The following is a 26,959-nucleotide window of genomic DNA, read 5'->3' as shown; positions in this document are numbered from 1 at the left end:
TTTAAACTACGCACAGAATCAATACTGGGAGGAATGCACAGAAGTATTAACAGAAAAAGTGGTTGTATTTGGGTGATGGAATTGCAGTGCTGTTTTTATTTTTGCACTTTAGAAGAAGATGTTAAATATAATGAACATGGCTTGTTTTCATGATAGAAAACATTTGTGTGTTTTTTTAGACAGGCACTTCCCAATTTAAGTCACTACTATATTCAGGGCTATATTGGGGTAGGAGGCAAATTTCTAGGAAAGGAGATCCAGGGAAGTTTCCCAAATATTTATCCAGGCCTCTATAATTTGAAAATTTCCAGATATCTCATCGTTGATTTTCTTTCTTTTTTTCCTTGTAAGGCATTCACCCCATAGACATGCATGAAGGTGCAGCACCAGAACTGATGTCACAACCAGGATATTGATGTTGACACAATCCACCCTTCTTAATGAAACCGGCAAAGAGTTAGCTATTGATGATAGTAGCTAGGAACTAAAGGTTTCTTTCCTTTTTGCAATTACTGATTATAGCTTTTAGCTGTTTAACTCACCCATTGTTAACTGTGCTGCTTAGGCAATATGCTCTCTGACTCCCACTAGGTTCCCATAGATGATATCTCCCTGGAGCCTGGGTCTCCATGGTGATGGGTGTTTGAGCTGTTTTTTGGGAATTAGAATCCCTTTGTCTACTCCAGGCTGGTTGAGACCACCAACTCATCAACTGGGCCCGCACAGGTGTCTGAGAAGTGACATTTAGACGTTAAGAGGCTAAAAACTCCCCCCTCGGATCATGCTAACACCGCCATTTTGTGAACATGGGTCTTATGAAGAGACATGAAGTCTGACTGTGCTTGGGCGGATCATCACTTCCCTCACCTCCAGTCACCTAGCTCCACATTTCAGACCACCTTGCAGTCTGTCCCGCAAATATCCCTGAGTCCCTATTTCAGGGAAGTGGATTTGAGATTCATGCTCTCACTTCCTGGCATGGCTGCCTTGTGATTAAACCCTCTCTCTGCTACAATCTCATCGTTTTGGTGTTTTGCTTTCCGGGCGGCGGGCAAAAATGAACCTGGTTCGGTAACATTATTCAGATTTCCCCAATTTTACTTGTATTCGTTTTTGTGTATGTATTTAGTTCTATGCAATGCTGTCATATGTGTAGGTTTGGGTATCCACCACCATAGTCAAGATACCAAACACTTAAATCACCGCAAAGATCTTTCTTGTCGGGCTTTGATAACCACGCCCACTTCCCTCTTGGTGCCCCTCCCCCAAGTTCCTAATCCCTAATGACCACTAACCTGTTCTCCATTTCTAAAATTTTGTCATTTCAAAAATGTTATATAAATGGAATAATATAGTATGTAACCTTTTGTGATTGACTTTTTACTCAGAATAACTCTCTGGAGATTCATCCAAGTTGTTGTATGTATCAATAATTTCTTCCTTTTTATTGCTGAGTAGTTTTCCATGGTTTGAATGTACCACAGCTGGATTAACCATTCACCCACTGAAGGGCTTCTGGGCTATTTCCAGTTTGGGGCTCTTATGAATAAAGCTGATATGAATATTCAGGGACAGGTTTTTGTATGAACCTAAGTTTTCATTTTTTTGAGATAAATGCCAGCTGTATGGTAATCAAATGATTAGTTTTTATAAGAAACCACAAACCCATTTGGTAGAGTGACTGTACAATGTAACATTCCCACCAGCAACGTGTGAGTGATCCAGTTTCTCCACATCCTTGCCGGTGTTTGATGTTGTGACCGCTTTTTATTTCAGCCTTTCTGATAGGTGTGTAGTCACAGCTCATTGTGGTTCTAATGTGCATGATGGATAATGATATTGAACATTTTTCTCATGTGCCTATTTGCCATCTGTATTTCCTCTTTACTAAGTGTCTGTTCATGTCTTTTGCCCAGTTTCTAATTCTTGGATATGTGGTTTGGAAATGTTTTCTCCCAGTCTGTAGCTTGTCTTTTAATTCTCTTCAGACGGGCTTTCACAGAACAAAAGTTTTTCATTTTGATTAGGTCTAATTTATCAATTTCTTTCTTTCATGGTGTAGGGAAGGAAAAACTATTCTTCTACCCTCGAGGTCCTTCTGGCTGGTCCAAGAAATTGACATGATGATATTGAACCTGAAGTGAGTTTGCTCACCTGTTGCCCAGCAAGCCAATTTCTGCCACTGGGTGTAGTGGAAGAAAGTACGAATTTTATTATTGCACAGTGCTGAGCAAGGAGAAAGGGCAGCTAATGCTGAAATCCCAAACTCTCTGAAAAGCTAAAAGTCAGGGTTTTTATTTGGGGTTTTAGGTAGGGGAAGGGGAGCATATGGCCTTGCTGGTTGGAGCTTTTCCACCAGCCTGTGTTTGGCCTTGAGACTGCTTGCAGGAAGGAGGAGGAGATAACAAATCTAGGTGGTTGTCCTTGACCATTTGTCTCCATGGTGGATAGTGGATTCTGGAGCCAGGAAGTGAGGGAGTAAGCAGGGAATGAGTGCTTTGGTTTTAACCCCATAAATGCTGGACTTAATGGGAAACTGATGTCAGGACTGGTATCAATGAGATAGAATAACAGGAGAAAGTCAAACAAAGTTTAACAACACATATACGTGGGAGAAACCCGGGAAATCTGAGTAACTTGCCAAAATGGCAGAAGCCACTACCTTAAATACCATCTTCAGCTAAAGACAAAGGGAGGATGTTGAGGGTAGTGATTTGGGACTTCAAAGGGGAGGAAGGCAATTTACATGGAGATGTGAAGGCAAATGTTTGGTAAAAGAATGTTTGCTGGGCCATCTATAGACAATGTGACTGGAGAAAGAGAACTTTGATAAGAATGGGTTTAGCAAGGTTCCTCCCTGGCTACCATAGCCAGAGTTATCTATGGTGATAGCTCCTTCCTGGGATAAGTCTTCTATCTCAAATTCTTTTAGGCAGTTAGGGGAAAGGTCAAAATTTCTTTCTGAGTTTTTTTTGTTATTAAAAATAATATTCAAGCCTGGGGCTGGCCCAGTGGTGTAGTGGTTAAGTTTGCACGCTCTCCTTTGGCGGCCTGGGGTTTGCAGGTTTGGATCCCCAGGGCAGACCTAGCCCCAGTCGTCAAACCACGCTGTGGTGGCATCCCACATAAAATAGAGGAAGACTGGCACAGATGTTAGCTCAGGGCCAATCTTCCTCACACACACACACACACACACACACACAAATCAAGCCAAAGAGATATATTTTGGGGTGGTGAAATCTGATCCCTCAGAATGGATCATGCTCTTGGTGTCAAGTCTAGGGACTCCTTGCCTAGTTCTAGATCCTAAAGATTTTTCTCTGCGATTTTCTAAAAACGTTAAGAGTTTTATGTTCACGATTTATTTTGACATAACTTTTATATAAGGTGTGAGTTTAGGTCAAGGTTTTTTTCTTTTGGTCTGTGGATGTCCAGTTGCTCCAGCACCATTTGTCAAAAGGTTCCCTTCCTCCACTGAATGACTTTTTTTCTTTTTTTAAGATTGGCACTTGAGCTAACAACTGTTCCCAATCTTCTTTCCCTGCTTTTTCTCCCCAAATCCCCCCAGTACACAGTTGTATATTTTAGTTGTGAGTCCTTCTAGTTGTGGCATGTGGGATGCCGCCTCAGTGTGGCCTGATGAGCGGTGCCATGTCCACACACACCCGGGATCTGAACTGGGGAAACCCTAGGCTGTGGAAGTGGAGCACACGAACTTAACCACCCAGCCATGGGGCCGGCCCCTGAATGACTTTTGAACGTTTGTCAAAAATCAGTTGAGCAAACTCAACAACAACAAAAAAACAAACCACCCAATTCAAAAATGGGCAAAAGACTGGAATAGTCATTCCTGCAAAGAAGATAGACAAGTGGCCAATAAGCACACGAAAAGATGCTCAACGTCACTAGCCATTAAAGGAATTCAAAACCACAATGAGACCACTCCATATCCAATAGGATGGCTATTATCAAAAAAAAGTAAAATAGCAAAGGTCGGCCAGGATGTGGAAAAATTGGAACGCTTATGCATTGCTGGTGGGAATGTAAAATGGTGCAGCTACTGTAGAAAAGTTTGGCAGTTCCTCAAAAAAATTAAACATAGAATTACCATATGATCTAGTAATTTCACTTCTGGGTATATGCCCAAAATATGAAAGCAGGGAGCCAAACAGATACTTACACACCAATGTTCATAGCAGCATTATTATTACAATAGCCAAAAGGTGGAAACAACCCAAGTGTCAATCAGCAGATGAATGGATAAACAAAATGTGGTATATCCATACAATAGAAGATTATTTGGCCATAAAAGGGAATGAAATCCTGATACATGCTGTAGCATGGGTGAACCGCGAAAACATTATGCTAAGTGAAATAAGCCAGAGACAAAAGGACAAATATTGTATGACTCCACTTACATTAGGTACCTAGAATAGGCCAATTCATCAAGACAGGAACAGAACAGAGGTTGCCAGGGGATAGGGGAAGGGGGAAATGGTGAGTTATTGTTAAAGGGTATGAAATTTCTGTTTAGAATGATAAAAAGGTACTGGAGGCAGATGGTGCTAATGGTTGCACAGCATTTTAAGTGTACTTGATGCCACTGAATTGTACACTTACAAATGGTTAAAATGGTAAATTTTATGTATATTTTACAATAAAATTGAAAAAAAAATCAGCTGAGGGCCTGCCCGGTGGTGCAGCGGTTAAGTGCACATGTTCCGCTTCAGCAGCCCGGGGTTCGCGGGTTCAGATCCCGGGTGTGGACACGACACTGCTTGGCAAGCCATGCTGTGGCAGGCGTCCCACATATAAAATGGAGGAAGATGGGCATGGATGTTAGCTCAGGGCCAGTCTTCCTCAGCAAAAAGAGGAGGATTGGCAGCAGTTAGCTCAGGGCTAATCTTCCTCAAAAAAAAAAAAAAAAAAATCAGTTGAGCATATTTGTGTGGGTCTAACTGCTCTTTTTTTCTTATTTATTTATTTAATTTTTCCTTCTCCCCAAAGCCCCCCTAGTACATAGTTGTATATTTTTAGTTGTGGGTCCTTCTAGTTGTGGCATGTGGGACGCCACCTCAGCATGGCCTGATGAGCAGTGCCATGTCCATGCCCAGGATCCGAACCAGCGAAACCCTGGGCCGCCAAAGCAGAGCATGCGAACTTAACCACTCAGCCACAGGGCTGGGCCCTGCTCTTTTTTCTAATCACTAAAATAGGTCCTTCCCACAGTTCAACGTTGCTCCAACTTTAAAGTGGGACTTTTATCCATGCTTGTAATAACTGTTTAAAGATGATAAGGTCATCAAATAGATTTCCCCTCGCTGATATTACATTACCTCTCCCATAAATAAGTAAATATAAGATAAGCAGTTAGTGATCCTACTCTTAGAAGCAAGTGATCCTACCCTATAAGAAGCAAAATTGAATTGAATAAACTCTGTCAGAAGTAAGAAAACCTGGGTTTTAACTCTCTGACATTGGTCAAGTCACTGGGGGGAGCAGAATTTACTACCTCAAGATGTGTCTCTTTGGCAGGAGGATTCTTTTGGGCTCCGTTACTTTTAAGACACTGCAGACAAGGGAGAAGTTCTGAAAACCAAGTAGAAGTTACCCTTTGTAAGAGACATTTACATTCATGAGGGAAATCTCCATTTGTATAAGTGTCTCCCTCTCTGTACCAGGAAGAGGGGGATGACGCTATCTCTAGGAACTCTTATCAATGCAGAAGGCCAGGACTTAAATCTGCATAATAACCTTCCTCTTGTTTACTGTGCTTTTTCTGGTAGATCTCCTATAACTGACACCCCCCACCCCCAACATCCTCCTTTGTCTTTAGGTGAAGATGATATTTAACTCAGCCATTCTGATGAGTTACTCAGCTTTCCTGGGTTTCTCCATGTATATATGTTATTAAACTTTGTTTGATTTTCACCTGTTATTCTGTCTCATGTCAATTTAATTCCTAGGCCAGCCAGAAGGACCTAGAAGGTAGAGGAATTGTCTTCCTCCCCTACATCACAAACCTCACCTTTCTTCTTAAAATAGCAATAGTACCCTTATTACCATGATATTCAAATAGGTCATGAAAATGCTTTGTAAACTGAAGTGCTCTTCAGTTGTCATACATTATTACAGATTTAGCTGTTTTGCTTCAAAATGGCAGTGAGCTTTGCTGCAGCTTAAAAGCAAGGCTCCATATGGCTCTTCCTATTTCAGAGCTCTCTACTTAAGGACGTGAGCTTTGCAGGTCCACAATCTAATTTGGTCATTATACCAGGAGTGTCTCTTGGGGCTAGACTTACATCAGTCATGGTATTAAGTGACTGACAGGTAAACCAGAACACTGAGTCACTTTCTGGTTTACACTAGGGGATTTTGATCCATATCCAGAGCTCCTCCCTTCCCAGAATCAGATGCCCAAGAAGCCAAGAGAGTCATCAGAAAGATATTGTGAGCATGGATTTAGAGCAAATAGAGACAAACTGCGTTGAGATATTTTTGACCCAAGATTAAGCCTTATTAAATTTTCCACTTCACAATCAAGAGCCCCCACATAGATAAAAATTGTTCATTTTCTCCAGGTTCAAGTTCCTTCTTGATGGAAAGTGCTGGATGCACATTGCCAGTTTTGCCTCTTCATCTTGCCATGGATTTGGGCTTTCTTTGTTGTCCACCAGCCTCTCGTAGACTCCCCCACTACACTTTTGTGTTTTAGCTTAACAACCTTTTGGCTACAGTCAAGTCTTATTTTATCCATGGAGCTATTTTGTCTAAGATGTTTGTATATATGGTGATCTCATTCATCATATTTACTTTATTAGAAAACACAATGTTCTGCCAAGATTCATCAGTCCTTAGTTCCAAGGGACCTCTCGGATGGATGAGATCTACACTGGCTCTCCTCCAAGCCCTCAGCACAATGGATTGGTAATATATTTTATATTTTCCCCCCAAAATTTCTCAGTTTCACTCTCGGCTCATATCATGGTCTTTCAAAACACTTGGATGAAAGTCACCAGGTCTCAGTGATAACTGATTTCTCCCCTATTGATCAGGTCCCCTGCCTTGTGTACTTACTAGTTTTCAATTTATTGCCTCCAGAGTAAGACAATTTGTGGGAATCTCCTCAGCTTCCTTCTTACAAAGGCCAAAACAAATACTGACTGAGGATTTTTATATATGAAAAAATCTGAGGATAAAGCAGCTATGGTGTATTGGAAAAAAAGTATTGGACTTGGGACCCAGATGGGGAGTGAGACTGTGTGTGTGTGTGTGTGTGTGTGTGTGTGTGGTGGAAGGTGGAAATTAAGGAAATGGAAAAACAAGTATTTCTTGAACAGACGTGACTTCACATACCTGCCTTCCCTTCCATCATGCAGTCTCTCCACGTGACCAAGGGTCTCAAGTTCTGGGTGTGTCCCAGCTCCACTGCTTTTCAATTGTATGGCCTTGAGTAAATTACAGCTTTCCTTACTGAAAAAGCCAGGATAATATGTACCTCAGAGTTTTTGTGAGAAACTAATGGAAAAGAATGTTAAAGCAGGGGCCAGCCTGGTGGCATAGCAGTTAAGTTCGCACGCTGTGCTTCAGTGGCCCAGGGTTTGCAGGTTCAAATCCTGGGCACAGACCTATACACCACTCAACAAGCCATGCTGTGGAGGCATCCCACATACAAAATAGAGGAAGATTGGCAGCAGATGTTAGCTCAGGGCCAACCTTCCTCACTAAAAAAATAAAAAATACAAAAAAATAAAGCATTTTATATACAGCAAAGCACTACACAAAAGTAAAGTATTATAACAGAGCACGCATTGTGTGCTTTAAACTCAAATATGGCAAGATTTGACAAAAAGGTAAAGCTCAGTGTGGCCTAGAAGCATTCAGAACAGCTTTACCAAAAGTGGAATTTGGGTTGAGTCTGTAAGGAGTGCACTGAATTGACTGGGAGTGGGGAGGGGTAATGTTCAGGAAAAGAATAGAGCATGACCAAAGGTGTTGGGGGTAATGGCAAGCCCAGGGTTTGGCATTAGTGCACCGCTGGAGCTAGGTGGCAGAACAGGAGGTAAAGGGCCTAGGTTTAAAGTGTTGGCAGCAAGGAGAGGAAAAGGACAAATCTGAGTAATGAGACTCTGCTTATGGAAAACTGGCAGGACTTGGTGACCAGTTTAATAGAGACAAATCAACAGAAGGAAGGAAAGACACTTGTAAGAGTTTGAACCTAGGGTGTGACAGTGGGAGGAGGGGGGCGTCACTGACAGAAACGGGTGAGCTAGAAAGCAGCACTAGTTAAGTCGCTGCGTGTTCGGTTTCCTTTCTCAAGCTTCTCCATTCTATTTGAAGAGCTTTCAAACAGGATCAAGTATATAAACAATAGTTGGCAGTTCCACTGTTTGACACATGAGAACTTTAAAATACCTTATGTTCATTCATTCAGTTTTGTCCTGGCTAGGTCTGTCGTGACAGGCTGTAGATTTTCATGGGGATAGAGCCTAAGTTTCCTGAGCAGCATGTCCTCATCTGTGAGGCAAAAGACACCGCCCACACGAGCAATCCTCTGCTACCAAATTCCGTCTCGGTGATACAGAAAGGGAGCATACTTAGGGGATTTAGGTTTAAGTGTGGAGTTAAATTCCAATTCTCACCACTAGATGTCACTGCTGTTCGTTAACTAGAAACATGTATGCAACCTTTTTTCTAAGGACAGCAGGATTCTGAATGTAAAAGAACAAAACCTACTTATTCTGATTATTTCAACAACACTTATTGAACACCTATATGAGCCTAGCACTAGTGCCAGGTGCTTTGGATGAAAGCCAGCCCAGATAGGCTTAGTGGTTAAAGTTCAGCGCTCACTGCTTCAGCGGTCCAGGTTCACTTCCTGGTTGCGGAACCACATCACCCGTCTGTCAGTTACCGTGCTGTGGCGGCAGTTCACACAGAAAAACTAGAATGACTTCAACTAGGATATACAACCAGGTACTGGGGCTTTGGGGAGGTAGGGGGAAAAAAAGAAGACTGGCAACAGATGTTAGCTCAGGGCAAATCTTCCCCTTCCAAAAAGAAAAAAAAAAGATCACCATGCCCTCAGACTAGTGGAGGAGAGAGGCATGGAAAAAATCATACACCAATGTTCCAATATGCAACATTAAGCCAAAGAATCTCTCAGTGAAAAATCAACAAATCCTCTCCTTAAAGTACAACATTGCTTCCTCGAGATACCTTCTCTGACTCCAGTCCTGGGTTAGGTTCCACAGCCAGATGTTCCTGCTGCCTCCCATACCTAGTATTCATCATGCTTTTTGTAATCACTTACTTAATGCCACTCTTCCCTGCTGGACTGTAAGCTGAGAGGGCAGGGCCCATGCACCTCCGGTGCTCCTGCATTCCCAAGCTTAACACAGTAAGAACGGTAACAGCAATCACTTATTGAGTTTATTAATGCGTCAGGTGTGAACCCTTTACATTCACTCTTGCATTTAATCTTCCCAACAACCCTACATCATTGATATTGACCCCGTTTTACAGATGAGAAAACCATGGCTATTTGGCTAGTGGGTGGCAAAACCGTGAACCCAGGTCTGATTCAATAAAAAATAGTATCACATCCACTTGAGTCACTTTTAAGAACTTCCATAATCTGATACTAGCCTATTTATCCTAATTTAGCATTCTCTTCTTCAGGCAAGCAACTCCACTCATTTTCTTTTCTTTTTTTTTTGAGGAAGATTAGCTCTGAGCTAACTGCTGCCAATCCTCCTTTTTTCTGAGGAAGACTGGCCCTGAGCTAATATCTGTGCCCATCTTCCTCTAATTTATATGTGGGACGCCTACCACAGCATAGTTTGCCAAGTGGTGCCATGTCCACACCCAGGATCTGAACCTGCGAACCCTGGGCCACCAAAGCAGAACGTGCGCACTTAACTGTTGCACCACCAGGCCGGCCCCTCCACACATTTTCTTGATCACAGAATGCTCACTATGATTTTAACACTTCACTCTTGTTCTTCTCTTTATTCTCTGGCATTTGTCTACATCAATTTCTCTCAAATTAGTATTTATTTAAACAAAATCAATAATGTACTTATCCATTACAGTGACAATTTTCTGAAACTTGTTCCCAAATTTGTTCTTCTCCAGAAGACATCCTTCATGAAACAATTGTGTGGAATGCCTACAAGCACCTCCTATGTCTATTTGAAGCTGAAGAGAGTTCCCAGTAATATTTTATCATTTTTAAAGTACTTTCTCATAGACCCATATAATGATTTACAAGCCAGATAGGACCACAGACATTACCTAGTCTAATCTCATTTCATAGCTAGGAAAGACTGAGAAAACCCTGATTTGGTCCAGGTTATACAGTCAGTGATGAGTCAAGGCCTCTTGTCTAATTTTATTAATTTGTGATCACCAGCATTAATTTCACAATGCCAACATTTCAAGTCTCTAATACACGTTGGCATCTACCACTTGACTGCCCAGGTTCCAGTCCCAAACCTATAACCTTCTCTAGCTATGTGACCTTGGGTTAGTTGAACTGGTCACACCTCAGTCTCCTCCTCTGTGAAATGAGGATTATAGCTCCTACCTCTCAGAGTTCTTAAGAAACTTAAATCACATTATACATGAAAAGTGCTTAGGGCAGTGTGTGGCACACAGTAAATGCTCAATAAATGTTAGACATTATTCCTATTTGGTAAATATTCTTTAACTGTGGTTCCTACGAAAGGTACAAAACGTTCTGTCTTTTCTTAGAACTTAATTTTTGTGCTGCTTTGAAGAATGATGTGTTTTTCCAAATTGAAATGAATATGAGACATTTGGTGTGTTCACTTACTTTAATAACACTACATTTACCATGTTATCACCATGGAATGTAAATTCAGGTTAGACAAGAGAATTTTACAACTGCAATAAAGCATTCTGTAATACACCAAAATCTGTGTATAATATCTGACCAAACCAGCCTGCTCATAATCACTTCCCATTATAGGTAATTTGTTGAGGTTAACATTTATGATCCTTACAGAGAAAATAAATATACTGCACACATTTAAAAAGTGTTTTTCATTTACTTTTGCATTAGCAGTGAAAATACATATTTCTATTTCAAGGTGAGATTTAAAAATTTTTCTACTATAACAGCAGCAAAAATATAATTCTGCAATTACAAAAGAGCTAAACTGGGATCCATAATTAAGTTACTCTTACGTTTACAAGTTTGATTCTGAAATAAATAGTACTTCTAAGTAGCTGTTATCAGCTTTTTAGGTTTGGTTTAAATACACACACAGTGTCCATTGTGGGGAGGCTTACAATGTTACATTCCATGCACTGTTCTAAAAGGGGTCTTTTTCAAGGGCCAACTAGCCCTAAAGACCAAAGCACTCAATCAGTCCACAAGGCAGGCAGAAAAGTTAACTGGGGTAAAGAAGATTCCTACATAACATCAAAAGCATGTGATATTCTGCAGCAACTGGGAGTACTCCAGGATTGGTGTGTTGTCTTCTTCAGAACTAATTTCATCAGAAGGGTTGAAGGTGGACATTTTACCACTATCAAGTGTATTCAAAAGTGACATGTTTCTTTTGTGCTAATCTGACTCCCCTGAATGACCTAGTTAGTGAACTAGTCACTAGTAATTTGGTCACCAGGCAAATCAAGCCTGCAAGAAAGGAAGCCAATATTCAAATTACCATGTTATTGTCTGACCCAAATGATTTATTTTCAACATAAACATATAACCTCAATATGAGATGTCTAACTAAAGCAAGCACCACCAACAAGACCAAGACAGCATCTCTTCTTCTAAGGTTTCGGTTTTGCCCAGAATTCCTGATACATGTGATAGCCCATACCTAAAGAAAAAGAATGCTAGTTAACATTTAAATTTTCTCCAATATTAAGAAAATAAAAACAGTTCATAAAATAGCTAAAAGTAACACCTTTGCTGGCATGCAATATTTACAAGGGGAACAGACCCCATGCTACTTACACTCTTGCCTTCTTAAACATTTAAATTTCTAAAATTCTTTTTACGTAGTTTCTCAAGTAGCTCCAGGTTACTATGACTAGCTCAGACTATTAAAATATCTGCTTTAAAAGAACAATCAATATTTATCTGGCAACTTTAAAAGGAGTTACTCTTACTACATAATACCAGATAAAGACAACGAATTATAAAAGCCAATAAAAGCATGTAATACCTACATTTAAAAAATCATTTCCAGTTTCAAATACTGAATAAAATAGCAATCATGTCTCTCTCAGATAATGGCTCTCACTAACAACCCCACTGCATGTTCAGACTCTTCAACGAAATTATAAACTCAGTGATAGACAGAATTGTCTTTTTCCTTTAAAGCCTTAGTAAGATATATCATAGGCAGTAAAACTATATCACTACTTGAGCTATTTTTATTAATTCCATTTTTACATGAAAATGAATAAGTGATATTTGCAAACTGCTTCAAAATCAGCCAGAAGTATCTATTTTGTTTTATTTACAAAGAAATCAATTCATTAATGGGGAACCACAAATTTTAAAATTTCTTATAGGAACCTACCAAGAGTCATTGCTCCCACAACAAAGCCTTGGGCTGCCACGCGCATGTGGATCAGGTGAACGGACATTTTAGTATTTCCCCTGCTCTTCAATTTATATAATCCATATGCAACAATTGCTGCAAACCCTGCCATTCCTGTGAAACAAAAAGTCACAAGTATGTCAGATGCATGGGGGTAGGGAACCAAGATGATTAACCATCAACCAACGTACTTGATACTGTTTTTATAAGGATGCTTTATAAGACCAATAATTAGCGAGCATACGAACTGCGTTTTTAATCCAACCTCCCTACTCCTGAACCAAAATCTATGATTGGTAGCAAACAGTAGCAGATCCAGAAAGTTAAGATCATCTTCAAAATGTGGGCTCGTGGAGCCAGTAGATAAAGCCCTTTAGGAGCGCCAGGGGAACTCTTCCTCTCAGTCCTACTTCCTTCCCCAAAGGGAATCAGTTAATACAGCAGAGACTGTAATGAACCATAACTGTGCGTATAACAGCTTTTAGGAGTCTTGTGAGTCCTTCTAGCATATCATTGAGACTAAAGGTGGCCCTGGGGTCCCCCAACACATTCACTGAAATGAGTCAATAAAACAGTAAGTCGGAATACATACGGAAGAATTTTTACAATGAGAGTTATATCATGCCAATCTCAGCATATTTCAACAACATATGAAAAAATAGTTGGAAATAAATGCTTTCAGGATGTGCTTGATGAACGAGTTGACCAGACTTCTATTGTGTTAAAGCTTACAACAGATTATTAGAATGCCAAAGTCAAACTTACCAACGGGGACAAAGGGTGCCTCTTTAGCTTTTCGGATAAGTTTAGATCCCTGATCTTCATCATATGAAGAAAGAGATACATCTGTGTTGGTCGACATACTGAGTGAAGAATCTTCCTGAAAGAGAATTTCCATGAAGCTCTGCAATTAAAAGCCATCTAGTAACATTAAATAACTGGATGTACTTAAAACAATCCTAGTTTCCAAAAAACCTGGTATAAGTTATTCATGAACTTCAAAAAATATTTTTAGAAATTACCTATTTTTTTAATCCATAGCCATCTCTAGGGAGGGCTGTATGTATTTATTCCCCCTACTGTTTTGATGTCTTTCCCATACAACCAATTTCTTTTTAGAACCACAATGTTAATAATGGTGAAATTTTCTTAAAATTGAAAGTACTTTTGTCAATGAAAATAGTAGCTAGTAATTTTCTGGCTACCTTCAGCCTTAATCAACTTCAACTTGACAACTTTAAATTACTCAAACCAAACTGATACTCCTTATTGCCTCTTCAGTATCGTGTTGAAAATCCTACTAAGCACTTTCACGTGTAGTTAAGCGTAGTCTTTATTGCTTTCAACTGCAACTGACTGATTTATTCCCACGGCTACCAGGCTTCAGGTGTTACCTCTGAACACTTTCCAACCGATTACACTAATCTCTATTATTGATGATGGCAGTTTTGGGGGAAAAGATTAGTTATTCTGAACAGACAAAATTTCTACTTAGCTCGTTATTTACAACTTTTAAGGACAAAGCTTTATTTTAAATACTGTTGCTAGAAATGCTTCCTTTTAAACATAATTTATGTACAATTGAATATAACAGCTTTTTAGTTTTTTTTCTGACTTAGGGTTATCATTTTTAAGATCACTGCAGCAGAAAACTGAACCATGCTCAGGGTCTTCTTAATGAATGAGTATCTCCTAAGCTTCAGATCTACCTTCCTTTACATACCGTATATTCCCTGGGCTTCCCTCTTAAAATTCTTTACTTCTTTTATAATATTATTCCTTTAAGTGGTACCAAAACAGGCAAGATACTAGACAGATTATATGAATAAGGTGGCAGGAAAAAAAGATTCATTTCCATTATTACAGGCACCAAAACCTCCATTCCCTCTTTTCAGTCACCTTCCTGTACGCAGAAAACTAACAGGTGTTTCATCACAATGAGGTAACAACAAACTCAATTTCATCTTAGTCACAGTAACTACACATAATACTTCTTCACTGAGCTGATTTGAACTGCCTGTAAACTTCACCCATAGATAAAATAAGGGAGTCATGGTAGGTAAGTACACAAGCCTCTGATTAGTGTCAATTACAATAACCTCAAAAGTCAACTGCCCATCTCACCACTCATATAAAATCTTATCTTCACTTCTGGGTTTTTCATATGCATCATACTCCCTTCGATAATGATGGCTCTCATTCAACACTTTGCTATTCAAGGGGTGTTAGCAGCAGTAAAGGCCCTCAAAGAAAATCCAACTCTAGAGGTAGGGTTTAGCGCTTAGTTTGAAAGGTGAAATCATCCCTTCAGGGCCCCATCCCCATTGGGCAGAGTCCAATTCCGTCATCTGACGGAGAAGAAAACCTTAATCCAGAGGACTTGTGCAGTATCACACAGCTAGACAGGAGAGAACCCAGATCAGAACTAGACTTTCTCTTCCTTTCTTTGTGCTCCATTACCTGCTAATTGAATAAACCCCCACTTAGGAGCTTTACTATATACAAGGTTCAACAAGCTCAAGGTTCAGGACACTCACTATATACTTAAAGAGACAAACACTGAAATAATTAAGGGTTCAAAAATTAGATTTTTTAAACAAACGAGACATGACAGTGTGATTACTTGCCAATAGCATAACAGAGACAATGAGAATCGAATTTAGAGTGTTACGTCTTTTAGCTCACATGGATTTGGCAAGTTTCAGAGAAATGTCTGAGATTGGCCTTCAAGAAATTACATAAATGGACTACATGGAAAGATTCAACAGTATATTTATTTTAGGCTATTATGTTTATTAGTTGCCTTCATAATAATCAAACTTCTCAAAGGCATAACTGTTTTATCACAAATCCTCCTTCCACTTCCCTCGCCAACTCCACATTCTAATCACATTAAACTTCTTATAGATGCTCTCTATACCTCCAAGCCTTTGCACAAGCTGATTTCTCTGCCTAACACTTTTCCTCCCTTTCCATCTCCTTTCAGATACTCTTTCCTGGCTAACTCCTCCCATTTTTCAGGTTCTTATCTTAATTGCCTTCCTCTGGAAAGTCTTCTTTGACTCTCTATGTTTATGACAAATGTTGGTTACGTAGTTCCATAGGACCCCATGCTTTCTGTATAACTCTTTCTCATAAATGCTTGTTTAACTGTTTTTGTTAGACTCCTTCAAGCCAGGAGGCTACACCTGCCCTGCTTGTATTTATCTCCATTGCCTGGCATGATGCTTTGCATGTAGTAAGTACACCAAATGTTTTTTATATAAATTTAAAAGTAATATTTTTCAGCAATTAAAATTATTGTCAGGTGATTTATTTAGAAATATTTAGGGGCTGGCCCCGTGGCTGAGTGGTTAAGTTCACGCGCTCCGCTGCAGGCGGCCCAGTGTTTCGTTGGTTCGAATCCTGGGCGCGGACATGGCACTGCTCGTTAAACCACGCTGAGGCGGCGTCCCACATGCCACAACTAGAGGGACTCACAACAAAGAATATACAGCTATGTACTGGGGGGCTTTGGGGAGAAAAAGTAAAAAATAAAATCTTTAAAAAGAAATATTTAATGAAAACAATAATAATTGCACACATTTGTAGAGTTTAATCAGTCAGTAATAAAAATGTCAAACTATGTACCTAAGTGCTTACTTCTTTAATTATCATATTGTATCTATGAAAGAAATAACCTGAGTAGGTCTTTGTTTCTTGCAACTACACATGAGACAAATCTATTATACACCACAATCCACTTTTAAACACTAGCACTTTCTTTTGCAGCCATGAAAGCATGTTTTCTTCCTTTGCCTTAGTTATTCCCAAACTGTGAAGTAATTTGGGAATTGTCTTTAAAAGCAAGAAAATTTGTAGTTTTTTCTCTAATCTCTCACATCTGGATCACTATAATTGCCCCACAGGTCAATGGAGCAAAAGTTTTTTCCCCCTCTCCTTTCAGGAGGCAGGGAGATGGCTGTCTCTTTTTTGTATATAAAAGAACAAAAGAATATCCATTGATCTTCATTCCTTACCTATCACACAGACTCTGAAGTTTGTACGGGTAGCACATTTGATCCGGCTTTCAGAAAGCAGTCCCCGGGATAGTAATCAGGGTGTGGGGGAACCATGTGATCATTATTTGCTTTAAGTGACTAATGACAGTCTATCTCTGCTCCAGAACACTTTGTGTGCACATTTCAGGATAAAATTAATAAAGAGAAATATTAAAAATCCAACATTTACATCAGAGTTGTTATTTTATAGTTCAAATTATATTTTTATACCATTTTATAAATTATGGTAGATATTGTAACACTCCCTGAAGATAAGATTTTGACAATTCTCTTCCTAATTACCACCTGGAAGTTTCTCAAGTATTCATGATTTACAGTCACCTAAATTGAAAACGGTTAATTTTTAAAGTATCAGAGTCAATAACCACAAATCATATAATTTGAGAATAAGAACCCAGATGATTAATCCATACCAACAACCTTATTTCACAGACGGAAAAAGGGTCATGAAGGGTTATATGAATTGCTCAACACCATGACTACATCTCTAGCAGGGGAGGATTAGAACTCAGCTCATTTGATACACACAGTCCAGGGTTCTTTTGATTGACAATATATTACAAAATCATCAATCTTATGATGCTGGTATATATTTAATCTGAAAATATTAAAATCCCTTCCTTGACAGAAGACATCTTTCTTTGAATTGTAAAAAACAGGTAATGCCTAAAATTAAATGGAACTTTCTTCCCCAGTGACTTAGCTCATCTAACAGTTTCAACTGTAATTTGAAAAGACTTTTTTTCATTAGAACCACTTCTAGATTTTCCTTTATTATCACTTCCTCATCCACCCAGAGCAACTGATTCAGATCTGTCAGAAAGTTGAACAGGTGCAAAAAGAGGCACCAACAACCAGCTATTCAAAGCCAGTTTGGAAAACACGAATTATTCTGTAGACCTAGTAAGACACTACTGAAGACTTTTCCGAAAGCGTGGGAACCCAGAAGAGGCATAAGCGAAGATGAGCTGCTCACCATCAGGTGATGTCAAGACTGAAGGATCTTCACAGGCTGTCATTTTGGTTACAGAAACTACTATCTAACAACAGTGGTTTCAAATTTTGCTTTTGCATCAGTCACCTGTCAGCTTGTTTAAAATGGCTGCAAAGGCCCCACCCTGAAGATTCTGATTCAAATGGTCTGGGGGAGGGGAAAAGGAATCTATATTTTAAGAAGCCCCTTCAAGCGATTCTAGTGCACAAGGAAGTAAGAGAATCCCCGGTATACAGGACTCAAACACGTTCATCATCCTGGGGCCTGGTACCACTTCACTCTGCCAGAACCTTCCACCCAAACCAGTCATACTTGAAAGTGCCTGGTTACTTCCGGAAGCACAGATCCCCTCGGTAGAGCTTCCCCTGAAGAAGAGCTGCCTCCCACATCAGTAATACACAAGGGAAAGGCGAATTACACTGCCGAATCATCGCGGCTGCTCCCAATCCTAAACCCAGGCTATGTTTTGTAACCTCTAACTGGCTGACTTAATTTTCCGGGAGAAATTTAAAATCCATCACAGATGCTTTATACAGGGCCCCTGATTCCTTCTTACCTTCCTAGGGGTAAAGGAAGGTCGCCAAGCGTGGGAGGAAACACGGGGTCGGGGAGAAGAGGGAGATCACTGGAAGGTCGTGTGGTTTTACGCCCTCCCCTCAACCTTTCGATCTCCCCCCGCCCCTTCTCGTGACCTTGTCAGGCCTCCACGGCCGGAGCGCTCGCCTTCCCAATCCTGCATCACCCACGGCTCGGCCCCACTCTCAAGGAGGCTCCACGCTCCGGGTACCACCCGTGTCTCGGGCTCCCGGAAGTCGCCCCAGCGCCCTCCACAGGCCTCTCATTACAGCCCCACCCGCAAGTCTTCCCTCTCAGCAACAATTCACTCCACTTTCGCCTCTTCTCCTCGTTGGCGCCGTAACCCCTCACCCCACCTGGCATCAGGCCTCGTCTTTGGACCCCCAACTTCCTCTGATCCACAAGGACGGACCTGCGCCCCGCCAACTATACCTCGCCCCCTTCATCCCAGGCATCGCCTCCACTCCCAACCCAGCGGGCCCTAACACTGTCAAAGCGCTCTCGGCCCAGCCAAGCGCAGCCCCAGTTCTTCCGGCCCCGCAGCCGGGGGTCGCCGGTTCGCAGTAAACCCTCACGCTTCGCTTACCTAGAACACACGATCGCGCACCCTCCAACCGGTTTCTGACCCCAGCCTTCGTGCGCTGCCGGCCGGCTTCTGCCAGTCCCGCCCACAACCGGCCCCAGCCAATCAGAAGCCAGCGGCTGGCACGCAGGGGTCGGCGCCGGCCGGGTGTGTGCGTGCGCGTACGCGGTGGGTGGGGCAGCTCGGTGCGAGTCCCGGATTGGCTGGGACGACGCACGCGGGCCGCTCCGCGTAACCAACTCTCGCGTTGGGGTCGCGTCAGAGGTGAGAGCTCGGCTTCCAGGGTTCGCGGAGGATGCTCTGGGTCCTCTGACCTTGGCCCCTGGCTCAGCGTGCTATAGGTGTCTTCCGCCCTCTTACTCTGGGGCAGCGGCGGCAAGCTCCGCGAACGCCGTGTCCCGAGTGCGGGCTGGGCGGGGCCGGAGATGAAGGCCTTCGACCGCGGCCAGTCCTTGGATGGCTGTGGGTGAGGTGGGAGCACGTTCCTGCCTTCAGGGGCGCCCACGGCGGTGGGGCGACGGTGCGCTCGGTCCATCGCGCTTCCCTGGCGGCTGTCCGTGTCGGACGTGCTCTCTCAGCCTCCGTGGAGCCCTTCTTGTAGCTTACTCTTTAGCGGAGGCGGCCATTCGCTGCAGGCACCGGGTGGCTGGAGCCGTGATCTCACCCCGACTGGAGAGGTTTCTCTGAAGAAAGACGTGTCGGAGGCCCCTTTGTGACAGTGAACTTCCGGGGACAGAGACCCTCATTTGAGTAGATAATCAGTAACTTCCTGGCGAATTGGTGCAAATCATCAACGACTGTCCCGTGGGGAATGTAACTGTGAATAGATTAGAATCTCTTAATATAACCACAAGACGAGGCCGGTTGTCCGGTGCTCTATCATATAGGTAGGAACTGAGGGCCGTGGGCTCAGGATTTTGAGAATCTTTTGTCTCACAATTAAGACGTGTAGGAAACATTCCTGGTTCGTTTAATAAGTTAAAAACCCCATACCTTGATGATGTGGTATGTTTTCACCTCCTTGAAGGTACGCATTTTGTCTGTTGGTGCTGGTATCTCCTTGAACACTGTCTTTGGGCCCAGTCACGTTAAGTGAAGAAAAGACAGGACCGATGCGATAACTGGAGCGTTTCAAGGATGAGTAGGGATAATCAGGGACTCGTTTAAGATAATTAAAACGATGAAAGAGCCTGGCAGACTTGAATATGAAGGTAAACCAGAAGTTATTAAGTTGTTCCATTCTGGAAATACAGAGGCTAACAGCAGCAGTGACCACAGCATATTCGTTCCTGAAGGGGGTTTATACAGATCAAAATAATGTTAGCTAATTTGCTGATTTCCAGAGAGTGAGAATTGGGGTCTGGCAGAGCTGGGTGCTAGGCCAGGTTGGCCAGATACTAGCTATGAACTTGGGCTGTTCTCTCAAAACTTCACTTTCCTTATTTGTAAAATGGGGATAACAGTAGTGATGGTTAATGAGGAAATACATGTAGAGTGTTAGCCCAGTGCCTGGCATGAAAGTGTTAGCCATAGCTTTAAAAATTCCTGTGCCATGCGTTGTGCAGAAAGAGGCAGACCCTGCCCTATTTGTTTGAGAAATGATCTCTTTCTATTCATTATGTAGAAACCAAAATCTTGGTAAATGATGATGATAAATACCTGAAACAATCAGATAATGCAGAGGATTTTTTAATGGAGATTATTCTGCTGTACTTTATATCATGTTACAAGAAACAACAATGACAGCTGACAAGCTGTTACGTCTTTCATAACACAGACGTAACTGGTAACAACGTGTATTATTCCATTCTCCTTACTCTGTGTCATTTCAAAGTATAACTGATGCAGAAAACTTTTTAAAGGTTATTTGGGTTCTCGTCTATCAAATTAACCCACCTGTAGTTTGTAGAAAGAAAGGCAGCACAGGAAGTACCTGTGCGCTTTGCTAATTTCCCCTCTTTAGAGAGCCTCTGTAACTTCGCATGTTCCAAGTAGCTATCTACACATGATCAAATCTACTGTAGGGGAAATGGGGTTCTAAACTCAGATGCCTGTCTAGGCCGAGGCACAGCTTAAAGCTGCATTACCTTGGCGGGTTTTTTTGTTGTTGTTGTTGTTTTAAGATTTTTCCTTTTTCTCCCCAAAGCCCCCCAGTACATAGTTGTATATTTTAGTTGTGGGTCCCTCTAGTTGTGGCATGTGGGATGCTGCCTCAAATGGCCTGATGAGCGGTGCCATGTCCGCGCCCAGGATCTGAACCGGGGAAGCACGAGAACTTAACCACTCGGCCACAGGGCAGCCCCAGCGTTACCTTGTTTTTGACATCCTTCTTAAAAATATTGTGTGATCTGTGTGGAATTTTGTCTAAAGCAAATGTTAAGCCTTTTGAGAAAATTGAAAATATCTATGAATATTTTAAAACCAGAGTCCGAAGTCACCTTCAGCAATTACTGGCATGTTTATTGTCCTGGGCACTGTTATGGACTCAGAAGTTAGAGTCAGCCCCCTTCCTCAAAATAATTTATAATCTGATGAGGTAAAGGAACAGGTATAGAAAAACATTAAGACAGTCTGTGATAAATGCTTTGAATGGAAATTCAGGTAGATATCATAGTGAGTGAGCAGTTTCAAAGAAGTCTTCTTGAGACTGGGGCTTGAGTGAGAGGGTTTTGAAGGATGACTAGCATGTAAATAAATTGAGAGAATATTCCAGAAAGAGGAAACAGTGGGCAGAGGAATAGCGTTAGACTATGAAATTGTAGCTGTGGCATAGAGGACAGTGAGTGAGGAAAAGGCAAAAATCTGTGACTTAAAGCAGAGTCAGAGAATAATGGAAAGTAGGCTTAAGCTATACTAGGGAGGACTTTAAATGCTAATTAAAGAACTTGGGCAGTATTCTCTTAGGTGGCCCTTGAAGGTTTTGGAGCAGGATGTTGACAAGAGCAGAAAGCAATGGAAATACTTGGTAGTGAAGTCGAATGGATTAGAAAGGGAATATCAACATTACTCAGCCAGAAAATTAAAAATTATTCAATATGTAGTTCGTTATACTTTGTATTGAGGCCATATCCTTGGCCTTAAGGGTGTGGAAGGCTGCTACATGTGGTAGTGTCATCCCTCTGTCACCTAGACAAGAACCGCTACTTTCAAGTAGCAATAGTCTTCACAGACCTGTCCCCAGGAAGAATTGGCTAGGGCCCAGACCATCATAAAATTCCGTGTTAGAGGCCTGCCATGAAGGGACCCTCATAGTATGTTACAGCTCTGTACCTTTAACACTTTGCGAAGTCGTGGAATCGTACGTAAACTGTTTGTTTTAAACAAAAACTTGCCATTAATAACATGTTTTAAAGTTTTATTTAAAACTTGCCTGAAAGGTAGCAGCTTTTAAGCAAACAGAAGATTCTTTCTTGGCAAAAAGTAATTGGGCCCCTCCCTGGACTGATCCTTCAAGTCCATCAGGTGTTGCGTAAGAAATGCTATCTTTTTTTTTTCCCGGAAGGAGCAGCTGGTAATCATATCAGACCACCTTGTTCTCCTCAGGTTTAAGACAGTTTTTCTTTTTCACAATTTCTATGTTTCAGAACATTAAGTCTTAAGGTACCTAGTCCATCCCTCTGCCCTTTAAGAGGAATAGTTCTAAAATGCAATCTCAAGACTCTCCAAAGGGGGAAAAGTCAGAATTACTTTTTAAATTTTATGAGCTGCAGTACAATAGTGTTTAAGACCATGAGCTGGAGTTTGCTTTGCTGCTTACTAGCTACATGATACTAAGTTACTTAATCATTCTGTGCCTCAGTTTCTTTATTTGTACAGTAATAGGACCTACCTAACAGGGCTCTTGAGAGGATTAAATGACATGTAAGACCCCAGCATTGCCTGGCACATAGTAAGTGTTATATATATTAATTGTTATGATATTTCTGGGGTTTTTGGTGAATTCTTGTAGGTCCTACTTAGCTAACCTATAAACACAATTGATAGTTTCACGTGTGTGTGTGTTGCATTTTTAAAAGTCTTTTGGTTACAGAGGATTTGCATAAAAATCATAAATATAAGATGCTCACAACCAGTACTTCAGCAGAGAAGAAGCAAGGAGCTATCAGGCACCTCTTTAGTTTACACTGTCTCCTACTTTTATATCATTGGCTTCAACTACGTAAAATATTTTTCCCATTAGTAGCCAATGTGGCAGTAAGATTTGTGTGTTTATGTACTGAACAAAAATATTATACTTTAAATATTTTAGTCTTGAATTAATTTTTCCACTGTTGTGCTTAGTATTATTTGTTATTGTTGTTCAGGGCAGCAACATTCTTCTTTTTAAATTTTTCTTCTTGAGGAACATTTGCCCTGAGCTAACATCTGTGCCATTCTTCCTCTATTTTGTATGTGGGTTGCTGCCACAGCATTGCTGAGTGGTATACGTTTGCACCCAGGATCCAAACCTGCGAACCCAGGCTGCTGAAGCAGAGCACACTGAATTTAACTGCTATGCCATGGGTCCAGCCCCCAGCAGCATTCTTCTTAACAAGTAGCAAGGGGAAAAAAATGTGGTGGAGTGGAAAGGGGAGTGACCTAGGGCCCCAGAGTTGCTACCATGCACAAAGTCAAAAAGACATGGATTTGAAGTCTGACTTGAATGCTTATTAGTGTTATGACCTAGAACAAGTTATTTAGCCACCTGGGACCTCAACTTTTTCATCAGCAGAATGGAGATATTACTAAGTACCTTATAGGGTTGCTTTGTGTATCTAAATAACCTTATGTAAGATAGCAAGAACAGTGCTTGGGACATAGTAGACACTCAGTATGTATTATTTCCCCTCTCCAAACCAGTCCCCTTCCTGTTCCTGCACTATTTCCTAAGCAGTAACCAGCAGTGCAACCACAAACAAAACACTTTGCTTCTCTAAGAAAACTTCTTCTAAGTTTCCTGAACCCTGCTCTAAGTCATCCTTTCATTTATCTTTGCTCAGCCTCACCTTCCACTCTCCTGATATCCCCACTAACCCTTTTCACTGAGAGCACTGAGAAATTCTCAATGAGCATAGAGACCTTCCTCCCCTCTAGCCCCCACCTCTAGACTTGCTTTCATCCACATCAGTCCATTTCTTCTGGTCTTGGGTATCCTTCTCCTGTTGAACACTAGTCAACCCCTTTGCTCTGGACCCCATCATTTCTTGCTACTTAATCTATTTGCTGTTTGCTGTCTCACCTGTGATTTTGCGTTCTCTCTCTGGCTACAGGCTTCTCATACTCAAGACTCTTCTACTTATTAAAAAAATCCCTTCCTAGCTTCTGCATCCTTCCTCTAGTTATTGCTCTATGTTTCTGTCTCCCAGGCCTAGCAGAAAAGAAGTGTACATATTATCTCCACATCTTCCCCCCTATTCATTCAATCCACAGGTTTCTATTCCTTTTACACTACTGAAATGACAATAGTGAAATACGTAATTCAATGGACATAATTCACTCTCAGCCCATATCTTACTTGACTCTGATTTTTGACACCTTGAATCTTCCCTTGACATGTTTCTTTTGGCTCTCCTTCCTACCTGGCCATTCTTTCTTAGTTACTGTCACTGAATTCGCTTCCTCTGTCCCTTAAATGTTGGTGTTTTCCAAGATTCTGAGCTCACTCTCTTTCCTTCTTTCTTCCTTCCTCTTGGGGGAATCTCATGTACCCTCGTGGTTTTTTACTCTCGTAGGTATACTGATGTTCTCTTCTCTCTCTGCCTTACTTCTTGCCTGAGCTCCAGAACTAAATATTCAGTTGTGTGTTGGACATTTCCACCTCAGTATTCCACAGATTCCACACATGTCCATCAGTAAACTAAATTAATCATTGCTGTCCTCTCCTTCCCCCCGCTCTGGATACCCCCCTCCCTATAAGCCTGCACTTTCTCCTAAATTCCCTGACTTGGTTGGTGGAACTGCTCTCCATCCCATTAACCAATCAGGAAACCTGGGTAAATAGCTAACACGGCTCCCTCCTTTCTCCACATCCAGCCAGGAACATCTGAGCAGAGAACTTAATGACGCGGAGCCAGCCCCATGAAGCTGTAGGGGAAGGTCTGTGGCAGAGATGAGAGTGTGCCTATCTCTCATGGCCCAGATCCGCCTGATTCCTCATGCAGTGATGCTGAGAATGTTATTTACATAGGAAGGCACTTAAACAGATCAAATAAGGCAATACATTTGCATCATTTTAGGCTTGACACAAGACTGTTTTCACTGACAGTATTTTCAAACAAAAAGCTCTGAGGGTGTCACTGAAAAATGGATCTTGGGTTCAACACAGCTCCTCAAATTCCTTTTTTATTTTTTCTCTTAGTTCTTGGGGCAGGGGAGATTGGCATGTGGAGAGGTGGGCACAGAACTTCCCTAGCTTAGCTGAAGCCCTCCTACTTCTTTGCCTTGTTTTGAAGACATCTGGATTTGGGATTAACACCACAACCAGCTCTTCTTAAAAATTTATATAATTTTATATCCCATATATTTTGTTATTAAATAATGTCTTTAGTAGAGGTGAAATAGGTAGCATTTGGTCTTTTAATATTCAGTTTTATGTGGTTTCTATCCTGATTTTAAAAATTAGAACACTTGTAATCTTATATAATCTATATAACTAAAACAATTGGCTTATTTTTATAATCTGAATTTGTACAGGAATGGGACTGATTACACAAAAACAGAATTGATTACTGGAAGCAAAAGCTGTCTGTTTACCACAGGTGAACAGCTCTTCCCACTAGAAAGGATAAACATGAGTTTCTACCTGGGCTCCCTAGCTGCTTCCTGGCACATGATATGATGTCGAATACCATGGTTGCATGAACATTGGATTACAAGCCCCCTGGTAGCAGAACCTCTGTTACATGGATCTTTATATCGCCCACAGTGCCTGGTGGTGTCTTGCACACAGGAGGCCTCCAGTAAATGCTGGTTGAATGACTCAAGCTTGTGTCTCTGCAGAGGTGAGTTATCTCAGTTCAGTGACACCGGCTACAATTCAGCTCCTGGGGCTGCAGTAGCTGGGCTGGGGCTGTGGGTTCCTGTGGCTTCTTAATTGTCTTCATCACCCATCATTTACACAGTCTCTCTTCAGAACCCTCCTCTCTTCTCCCCTACTGCCTTGAATACTGATTGCCTCTATGCTTTCCCCCACTCTCTCTCTCCCAACAATGATTTAGGGCTATTTTTACAGTTGCTAATTCTCTGAGAATGAGGTACCTCTTCTGGGAGGCACTGCCATACTCAATGGCACTGCAAATAGGTTTTTATTGACTGATCTTGAGGCTCTCCAAGTCATTTTGCCCTCAGGCTGATTGCGAGGCACCATCTGTTTGTCTTGATGGATTAATAGATTGAGAGTTCATAAATGTAGCTGGCATTTAAATTAGATGCAAATCACGGTAAGGACAGAATAATGGTCTCCTTTTGCCAGAGATGGACGACATTTATTTTTATAGCTCTGCAAGAAAAATGGACTGTGCAAACAGACACTTCACCCAAATTGGTGGCCCTGAGTTACTCTCTCTATACTGATGCTTTTGCTCAGGGTCAGGAACCTGCCTGTCCTGTTTCAGGGAAGACTGGAAAAGAAAGATTATCTGCCTGACCCAAGTTCACTCAGTGAATCAGCAGTCAAGTGCTAGCCATCAAAGTCCATCTTCCCACTTTGCTTTGTGAGGATCAGAAGAGTTTTTCAAAGATGGTGAATATTAAAATAATTATTTAAAAAAGTGAGCTAATAACTTTGGCCTGTTGCCAAGAGCGATATGGCTGATCAGAGGGAAATTACCGGCAGTGAGACAGCTAAGTGTTAAGTGTACTAAATAGATTGTGATTTCTCTGGAAACTGGATGGGCTGTTGCTTAAGGGCAGTTCACCATAGTTTTAAATGACCTCTTACCACTTCTGGCTAATTTGCTCATACACTTAGCTGGGATCTGGAATCCTTGTGATCCATGGGCTATAGTGAGTAAGTTGTCCCTGGCCTCTCCCTCGCCTGCAAATATCTGACACCAGAAGCAAGTGGAACCACATGCAGCTACCAAAATGTCCTGCTGTACAACCAGCACATGCTCAGTGCCTACCATTCTCTAGGCACGCTGCTATGCACTTGACATACTCGAATGTCTCTGATCATTAA

At 41.5% G+C, this 26,959-nt stretch overlaps 2 protein-coding genes across 7 annotated transcripts in view; one reads left to right on the top strand and one right to left on the bottom strand.

Annotated features, from left to right (window-relative positions):
* Nucleotides 1–10,164: 10,164 nt before the first annotated feature.
* On the bottom strand, nucleotides 10,165–23,047 carry HIGD1A (HIG1 hypoxia inducible domain family member 1A). Of its 4 annotated transcripts, none has more exon segments than NM_001308955.2 (4): nucleotides 10,165–11,858; nucleotides 12,567–12,701; nucleotides 13,353–13,467; nucleotides 18,805–18,864. In NM_001308955.2, coding segments are annotated over 3 exon segments (282 nt in total). In that variant the 5' UTR covers nucleotides 13,450–13,467; nucleotides 18,805–18,864; the 3' UTR covers nucleotides 10,165–11,808.
* ACKR2 (atypical chemokine receptor 2) overlaps nucleotides 18,969–26,959 on the top strand; it is a 48,432-nt gene continuing 40,441 nt past the window's right edge. Inside the window, exons 1-2 of one of the 3 annotated variants that reach the window (XM_005600791.3) lie at nucleotides 18,969–19,065; nucleotides 25,706–25,781. The gene's annotated coding sequence lies outside the window, so the exon portion shown is untranslated. The remainder of the gene's footprint in view (nucleotides 19,066–25,705; nucleotides 25,782–26,959) is intronic. The other 2 variants (XM_070237899.1, XM_023620645.2) reach the window with 2 other exon arrangements.

The sequence above is a fragment of the Equus caballus genome, chromosome 16 (assembly GCF_041296265.1).
Source record: "Equus caballus isolate H_3958 breed thoroughbred chromosome 16, TB-T2T, whole genome shotgun sequence".
NCBI classification, from domain to species: Eukaryota; Metazoa; Chordata; class Mammalia; order Perissodactyla; family Equidae; genus Equus; species Equus caballus.
This window is presented reverse-complemented; position numbering and strand designations above follow the sequence as displayed.

Bases quoted from the DNA above. Each gene is read 5' to 3' on its own strand.
- HIGD1A (XM_005600795.4), bottom strand. From the start codon at position 19,336: ATGGACCGAGCGCACCGTCGCCCCACCGCCGTGGGCGCCCCTGAAGGC. The intron at 12,702-13,352 runs GTAAGTTTGACT...TTTGTTTCACAG, and splicing joins GGCACCCTTTGTCCCCGTTG to GAATGGCAGGGTTTGCAGCA. The intron at 11,859-12,566 runs GTAGGTTCCTAT...CTTTTTCTTTAG, and splicing joins TGTGGGAGCAATGACTCTTG to GTATGGGCTATCACATGTAT.